Source organism: Poecilia reticulata, linkage group LG2 (genome assembly GCF_000633615.1).
Source record: "Poecilia reticulata strain Guanapo linkage group LG2, Guppy_female_1.0+MT, whole genome shotgun sequence".
Lineage (NCBI taxonomy): Eukaryota > Metazoa > Chordata > Actinopteri > Cyprinodontiformes > Poeciliidae > Poecilia > Poecilia reticulata.
The window spans coordinates 8,433,690-8,442,168 of NC_024332.1; the positions used below are offsets into that span (position 1 = coordinate 8,433,690).

Here is an 8,479-nt window from a genome sequence, read left to right on the forward strand (position 1 = left end):
AAAAGACTTGTGGGATCAAACTTTAGAGTTTGATTCTGCGTTCACACTTTACCAACCAAACCGGACTTTCAAGATAAATGGACCGGAGTTGGATTAAAACGGGCTGAACTCGGCTGATGGGAACCATGCTATAAATGACTTAGTTTTGTATCTACTCCCAATTTTCTAACTTCATGTAGTAAAATGTTCTTGAAGCTTGTTGCCRTCATCTGTCCTGGTTGACTTTGTGTTAACACACAAACTTCCTACTTGATTTTTAATGTCTTTGCATWCGGCCGTTTCTCCATGTATATAGCAGAATTTTAACAGAAACCAGCACATTTCCCTGTTAAACTGGGTGATTATTCATATTTTGGATGTTTTGTTTTTATCTCACTAAATATTGAAGTTATTTAGTGATTACCTGGTGGACATTCCTCTGAACAGATATGAAGAACAGATAGATGGCGATTATTTCYATTTTCTTTACAATCTGGTATTATGGGACCACACCTGCCATTATAAGCACATTGTACTGATCACAGCCAGTCGATGGGGTGAATCTAGTTAAAACGAGAATGAGGGGAAGCTGACARCTCTGAGAAATCACAGCACACATCACTGGCCTGCATGGCCGGGATTATTTTGGGAGACAAGAGTTCCATTTGGGGATGGAGTTTACAGGACGAAGCATGACGCGGCTCGGCTTCTGCTGTCGGGACTCACGTTCTACTGCTCCGCCTCACTTCAACTCTCACTGCTTTAATCTAGAAATCTGGTCAGTCAACGGGGATAATAACAAAAGGGTCCTGCTGTCCACTCCTCCTGCCACAATGCCTCATTAATAATCCATCAGAGGAGGATGGAGAACAAGGGCAGAGCCCGCCTTCAGCATCCTCTGGGCAGCAGCAGGGGGATGGAGGGGGGGAGAGACGGAGCCTTGGCCTACGTGAGTCCACTATAAATAAGCTGGATGAAGGTCAGCGCTCGCTGCAGAGAAACATATTGGGAACCAGAAGAAGGGGAGCGAGGGACAGAGGGAGGGCTGGGATAATCTGCGGAGAGCCGTAGCGGACGACGCCTCCTCCTTCCCTCCTCTGCTGTTGTCGGGTTGCCACGGAGACCCAGTGACGACAGTCCCYGGCACAAGGGGGAAGATGCAGCAGCCTGGGTCGCCATGGAAACTACCTCCGCATCAGCAGCGGCTTGGCGAGAGGTGCGGATGGCGCCGCGGAGACGGGACGGGAGCGAACGGCGTGGATCGGCCCACGCCGGAAACGGCCGCAGAGTGGAGGAGGAGGGATAAAATCGGGAGTCTGACTGATGAGGAAACAGAGAAACGGAGCCTCTAATCCCACCTGAGGCCTGCAGGACAGACACATCAGGACCCCCACAGCCCATAAACAAGACCTGGATTTGTGGGATTGTCATGGTTCTGAATCRCATGAATGAATCCAACCTGATGTGACAGACTTGGAAAAACAAAAACACCCACATGGAATACAAAAAAAACMAAACAATTTTGGAATATTTCCTCATTGATAGAGATTCTCCCCAGCTTTGATGCCAGATCAGACATTACTTGAGCACAATTACCCTGGTTATGTGGGTTAAAGTGAGAACAGTGAGAGAAGAGCCTCTGTGTCTGCCTGATGAGACAGAACAGCTATTAATATAAGCTGAGCAGTTTATCTGACGGAAGCCTGAAGGGCTCATTTTTCACTCCCCGCCAACATGGTGACGTTCCCTGACTATTACTCTGCTGGTGTAACGTTTCCAGGCCTCATCATATAAAATTAGAAAACGGCTGCTATGTCTACCGGAGGAGGTAGAAAGTCTCTGGTTGCTATGGAAACACCTGCTTTTCTTGGGAAGCAGTTGGAGGGTCCGGATTTAAAATAAACAGGCCCTGATCTAAAAGTCAGGTCAAAAACCAAAATAAAACCCTGATTACAATAACCTTCTACTCTGAACATGAACATTTTTTTAATGTTTTTTAAAAAATTTTATCAAGGAATATTATGGGAGTGGATCAGAGTGTGACTGAATCAATATGACAGAAAAACAGAAATCCTAATCCAGAAGGAGATTCACAAGGAGAAACGTGACAAAAATACTCACATTTTGATGTATAAAATGTACCACAACGTATCATAACTAATCAAATATGATGTTAATATGAACATCAGCTCATCATTATTAAACCCTGTTGGACTTCAGGTTAAGGTGCTCACTTTTTCTTGGAGGGCCCCTTGGCCGCCGGGGGCTGCTGGGATGTCCCTCCCTTCTCCACCGAGTTGGCACGGCGACAGCTYTGCTCACCTGCTGCAGGGGAGGAGGAATCTGATTGGCCGGCTTCACAGACCACCTGGAAGCCCTGTGGGTTTGTAGACGGGCAGATAAGACAGACAGGAAGAAGGGCGGACATGTGGCGTTGATGAATCCCAGAGGCAGGAACCAGAAGGGGACGRACCGCCAGGCTGAATCTGACGAGAGAGCAGCTAAACACTGACTCACCAGGGGACTCTGGTTGGCAGACCCCTGGGGGCTGCACTGGTTGTTGACTGGGGAGTTCCTCTTAGCTGGCGGGACAGAACAGAGCCCGTTATGATCCTGATCATGAACAAATGAGAACAGACCCCCTCTGGTCTGGTGTTTACCCGTCACAATGTTCCGGACTGGTTTGATTAGNTGTAACGTTTCCAGGCCTCATCATATAAAATTAGAAAACGGCTGCTATGTCTACCGGAGGAGGTAGAAAGTCTCTGGTTGCTATGGAAACACCTGCTTTTCTTGGGAAGCAGTTGGAGGGTCCGGATTTAAAATAAACAGGCCCTGATCTAAAAGTCAGGTCAAAAACCAAAATAAAACCCTGATTACAATAACCTTCTACTCTGAACATGAACATTTTTTTAATGTTTTTTAAAAAATTTTATCAAGGAATATTATGGGAGTGGATCAGAGTGTGACTGAATCAATATGACAGAAAAACAGAAATCCTAATCCAGAAGGAGATTCACAAGGAGAAACGTGACAAAAATACTCACATTTTGATGTATAAAATGTACCACAACGTATCATAACTAATCAAATATGATGTTAATATGAACATCAGCTCATCATTATTAAACCCTGTTGGACTTCAGGTTAAGGTGCTCACTTTTTCTTGGAGGGCCCCTTGGCCGCCGGGGGCTGCTGGGATGTCCCTCCCTTCTCCACCGAGTTGGCACGGCGACAGCTYTGCTCACCTGCTGCAGGGGAGGAGGAATCTGATTGGCCGGCTTCACAGACCACCTGGAAGCCCTGTGGGTTTGTAGACGGGCAGATAAGACAGACAGGAAGAAGGGCGGACATGTGGCGTTGATGAATCCCAGAGGCAGGAACCAGAAGGGGACGRACCGCCAGGCTGAATCTGACGAGAGAGCAGCTAAACACTGACTCACCAGGGGACTCTGGTTGGCAGACCCCTGGGGGCTGCACTGGTTGTTGACTGGGGAGTTCCTCTTAGCTGGCGGGACAGAACAGAGCCCGTTATGATCCTGATCATGAACAAATGAGAACAGACCCCCTCTGGTCTGGTGTTTACCCGTCACAATGTTCCGGACTGGTTTGATTAGGGTGGTGAAGGCCGGGATGTCGGGCTGCCGGTGCTCCCACATGGGCTGCCAGATCACCAGGCCGCTGGCCAGCCTGAAGGTCAGGTCCGACTCCTGGACAGACAAATGTTAGACTCCGGAAAGCCCCGGTTCTGGTGCCGGGTGTGAAGCGGAACGCACCTTGATGCGGTGGATGAGTGGCGCGAACAGGAACACGAACAGCTCCACAGTGGCCATGCTCTTGTGGAACAGCTTGGCCCGCGCGCTCTCGTCATCCTCCAGCAGGGAGCTGCCGTGCTGCAGCCCCGAGCCGGAGCCCGAGCCGGGGCCCCCCGGGGAGGAGCCCTGGTTCCCCAGCGGCTGGAGGAAGGCGCTGCTGCTGCTGCCGCCCCTGGACCAGCCCTGGTTGCCCAACGCCTCCTGGTTGCACTCCTGTGCGGCGTCCAGCAGCATCCAGTGCAACGTGTGCARCAGCTTGGTCTCCGCCACGCCCAGCTTGTCCTGGTGGCCTGACAGGGGGGGAAGGACAACTTTACCTCTGACGTCCAGAGGACAGCAGGTGGCAGCTACCCAGGATGGCATTAAACATGGGGGAGCAAACACAACACTTAACAGGTGAACTTTTGGTTTGATGGTTGTGGTTCCCCGTCTTACTGCTTTACAAGCAGCATGGGATCTTTTYCCTGCATTTTCATTGGCTGTGAAGCTACAAATGGAGATRGCCGGTTATTGCTTTTAGCTGTTTGGCTTCATCAGTCTATGACAGGACATGTTTGGAACRTACAGAACCAAACTCTGACTCCAGAATGAATGGATTGTCGTAGCAATCTTTAAACATTTAACTGATAACAGACCCGAACACACAACAGGGCATTGTTCTGCTGTACCACACTTTGTAACTGAAGGTAACTGGACTGAAGCTGCATCACTCATTACTCACCTTATGCAAATTAACTGGAACTAACCAGGATGTATATAATCGGTTTAAACTGAATCAAAAAACATACAGAACTGACTTGGACTGAAATCATTAGACAACTAAGAATCTGCAGTCTCTCTCTCTCTCTCTCTCTCTCTCTCTCTCTCTCTCTCTCCTTCTCTCAACTGGATCAGAATTAGGTTTCAAATGCTTGAGATCTCCTCTAGAAACACATCTGTCTATTTCTACAGTTCAAACACCAAATATACATTAATACGCATAATATTCGTRGTGGAAACCACCGTAGCCATAGAAGCCAATATCTACCCGATTCCTTAATTTTGGTTTTCAGCCAATCAGTGCCACAGTAAGTAAAGGCTGCTCCTGGATTGGCTGCTTTGTAAACACCAGCCTATAGCCTGTCTAGTAGTGTTTAGATTTTAGTTTCTCAAGCTGCATTTTACAGTGTAACGTTTACAGAAAAGCACTAAACCCGGTGGAGGTTTACTGTATTTGTAACTGGTTAACTTGTCTCAAACTGAACTTTGTGCATTTTAAAATAGACCTGAATTAAAATTCTGCTGTACTGAATGAATTAGGTGGTTAATCATATTCTCTAACTACATAGTGAGTCAGTCAGAGGCTTCTTCAAATTAGTTGTAATACAGACTGCTACAGGAGATCTCTCCTCTCCACAGCCACCATCTAAATTAACTCTTTAATCAAATGGGTTTTTACATAAACTGATCTGTAATGAATGAATAGAAACTAGATTAACTGGATTAATTAGGCAGGAAAAAGTTGAACCAATCCTATACACTGGAGAAAAAAAGCAACAAAAAAAGTCCTTGTGTAGGATCACCAGAGCCTCACCCAGCTTGTTCCTGTTGGACAGCAGGATGGAGGTGCAGTGCAGGACGTGGGGCAGCGCAGCCTGGACCAGCTCCCAGCGGGAGATGCTCTGGATGGCCTCGGACAGCGCCGGAGACAGGCCGTGCAGCTTGTTCTCCACCAGGACCCGCTCAAAGGACTGGGCCGGCGTCCAGAGGCACAGGGGTGGGGGGGACAAACGGGGATTAAAGCAGCCTTTCTTTGCTGTGTGAGGGGCCCGGGTGGCCCCTCCAGCAGCAGCAGCAGCATTATGGAGATGAGTTCACTTGAAGCAGGAAAAGCACCGGCCTGCAGGTGCATTAAGGTAAAAACAGACAGATTATGACTCACCACGCAGGAMGCTTCATACTGTTTCCCCAACTTCGGCCGCAGGAAAGCACTGAAACCACATTAACATGATTGGAATCAGATTACCTCCACCACAGCTGCGCCTGCCCTACTTTCTGGGGGCAAATTTGCGTTTCCAGGTGCGGCACTTTACATCAAACATGCAACCACCTCCAGGCCCCCTTCCCTCTCCTCCACATCTCCCTCCAGAACCGAACCCGAACCAATACCAGACACCTGTTATCCCGCCTCCACCGACCTGGTCTGCCTCCAGAGGAAGGTCTGGATGGGGAACGGGACTCCCTTCCCGCATTCCGGCTCGTTTTCGTCCAGGCTCTTCCTCTTCACCATGTTGTCCCCGGACCGGTGCTGCTGGCTGACCGGGAGCCGCGGCTGGCGCTCCCGCTGCGGCTGCGGCTGCGGCTGCGGCTCCTGGCTCCGTCCAGGTGATCCGCACAGCCTTCCTCCCCCGCTTCCCTCCTCAGCACATGATTGGGTTCATCCTGCGTAAAATGGCTGCAAGTGTCGATCGGCGGCTGTGGAAACTGAGAGGGAGAGAGAGCGGCGGCAGGAGGAGGAGGAGGAGGAAAAAGGGGGAGAGCAAAATGATTTCTGCACCTCCGCGGAGCAGCGGGCTGGAGCCGATCGTTTCTGGTTCCTCCACCCCGCAGAGGGGGGCTCTGTTCGGGGTGCAGCTCGTCTAAAGACTCTAAAGTCTCTGCTGACATCTGTCAGCATCAACAGGTTGGTTAATGACCTGGGAAGAAACATCATCATCAAGTCTGACCTTCATCCGATAAACCAGGATTACAGATGTCTTWCTGTTTTATAATTAAATATGAAGGCTGATTTTTTTAACACCTATGCGGGGACTGAAAGATGAAACACACCGTTTAACTAACGATGATTTCACTTTTCCTAACCTGATCATATCGGTCGTAAAGCTCGTGTATTGTATTCAGGTGACGTTCGATGTGGACCATATGGGCGGTTGCCCAGGGCAGCATCAGACATGTGGGTGGTTTTCTATTGGTTTTATGCATGTGTGTAGTAATTTAAAGCAGATGCTGTCTGAAACCTGCACATGCTTCAGCTAAAAATGTTATGCCAATTTTATAATATGCCCTTGTCCCTATTGTTCCGTTTTATGATTCAACAGTGCTGTTAGTGTTTGTTAATTTTAAAGTGTGTTCTTTTAAATAAGAATTTGTTCTTAACTTACCCGGTTACAGTACAAAAAAAGAAGAAGAAAAAAGGTTATTTTACTCTTTTTTTTTTAATTGGACTGCAGTATATTTATTTAATCCTCCCCAAAACTTGAAATTATTTCCTATGTTTTGATTGGTTGTGAGGCGATACAAGAAGAAACTTCCCTAACAGGATAAAATGGTAAGCTCCTGTGTTTAATTTTATTTTCGTCCAGTTTGATCAAACTTTATATGTCAACCAAGGCATCAAAACAATGGTTGGGTGTTTTGCTTCTTTCAGTATAAAATTAAAAAAGTATCATTGAAATTTCTTAACTGAAAGAACATGCTGCTTTTTTAATATTTCATGCATGGAAAAAGCAAGTAAGCTCAACTAAAAGAGAAATTAAATCCAGTCTCTCACTCTTTTTCCCCCATTTATGTTCTATGAAGAGAAAACAAATAAAATGCTTCATAAACTATTTTTGTCATGTGTGAAGTTTTTATGTTTTTTTTGGACAGGTTGTACTGAAATGTGAATTTCCCTCTGGGATTAATAAAGTACATTAATTCATTCACATGTAGTTACAATGAATTCTTTCGGATGGAAGCTTTGCATATACTTTTAAGTTCTTAAAACGCCCTCACCTCATGGGGTTAAAGGGTATGACACACCTGTGTTGAACAGAAACACCTGGTCACCCTGTGGTTCTGGCAGGTGAGGCTCCACTTGAGGTGCTGGATCACACYTCCACCAGGTAGGTCAGGTCTGGCTGAAAGGGCACATCTAACACTCAGCTCCCTAAAAGAGGCAACCAGCCTCTTCTCCTGTCACATGGATCCACCCTCCTGTCAGCACCAATCCAAGAAATAAACTTCTGTGGCTCCGGTTCCTCTTGTCTCCCTCCATACAGGTGGGTTCAATTACTACTCATCAGCTCCTCCACAGCCTGTTCATAAAATAATCCCAATTGTACAATATTTGTCATTCTTCCTGTAAACTGGCATAATGGATGCATATTATGACATCCACCGGTTTGTCGGGGTTCTGTTCAGATCAGAACCAGGACGGTTTGGGTGATTAGATTAGGGGTACCCAAACCTTTTGACACCAAGATCTATTTTTTTTCCCACCAGCCGGCTGAGATCTACCACATGATACAAAGATATAAAAATTGTAAATTGAAACTCTATTACCATGTTTTATATGCGTTACAGCAGACATATTAAAGTGTTAGAAAACCTCATGCAGTTTCTTCCTCAGTGAGATTCTGACACTGGGAGGAACTTGCTGGTTTCTCATAGTAAGAAGCTGGTTGCAAACCAGAGGCCAGCAGGCATCAGAGACAAAAATAAATAGCATGTTTRATAGAGRAAAACCCTCAGTCTCTGTGCTCAAAGCAAGAGAAAACAAAACAATATGGATCAGATGATATTTTCCAATCTGCTGTCAGATTTTGGTGACCCTGTGTGAATTGTAGTCTGTTTGTTGAGTGTGACCACCAACAAGGCAGCTCACTGGAAAGTCACCATTATTTTTTATCCATTCTCTGTAAATTAACAATAACTTTTAGCATTCC

The 8,479-nt window shown here is 46.8% G+C and overlaps 1 protein-coding gene and 1 long non-coding RNA gene across 2 annotated transcripts in view; both read right to left on the bottom strand.

The window, feature by feature from the left end:
* The window catches only part of unc80 (unc-80 homolog (C. elegans)), a 45,556-nt gene extending 39,111 nt beyond the window's left edge, over window positions 1-6,445 (bottom strand). The window contains exons 1-12 of the mRNA XM_017308976.1: window positions 5,972-6,445; window positions 5,716-5,764; window positions 5,368-5,524; window positions 3,756-4,084; window positions 3,566-3,689; window positions 3,423-3,487; window positions 3,140-3,282; window positions 2,764-2,819; window positions 2,497-2,561; window positions 2,214-2,356; window positions 1,168-1,344; window positions 493-542 (exon numbers count right to left, since the gene is read on the bottom strand). Of these exons, the coding sequence (XP_017164465.1) occupies window positions 493-542; window positions 1,168-1,344; window positions 2,214-2,356; window positions 2,497-2,561; window positions 2,764-2,819; window positions 3,140-3,282; window positions 3,423-3,487; window positions 3,566-3,689; window positions 3,756-4,084; window positions 5,368-5,524; window positions 5,716-5,764; window positions 5,972-6,063 (1,450 nt within the window). The 5' untranslated portion in view covers window positions 6,064-6,445. The remainder of the gene's footprint in view (window positions 1-492; window positions 543-1,167; window positions 1,345-2,213; window positions 2,357-2,496; window positions 2,562-2,763; window positions 2,820-3,139; window positions 3,283-3,422; window positions 3,488-3,565; window positions 3,690-3,755; window positions 4,085-5,367; window positions 5,525-5,715; window positions 5,765-5,971) is intronic.
* On the bottom strand, window positions 2,161-2,670 carry LOC108167207 (uncharacterized). The gene is made up of 3 exons (XR_001777567.1): window positions 2,640-2,670; window positions 2,497-2,561; window positions 2,161-2,356 (listed from the first exon to the last, which is right to left on the bottom strand). It is a non-coding gene; the product is annotated as an uncharacterized LOC108167207 (long non-coding RNA).
* Window positions 6,446-8,479: the final 2,034 nt, after the last annotated feature.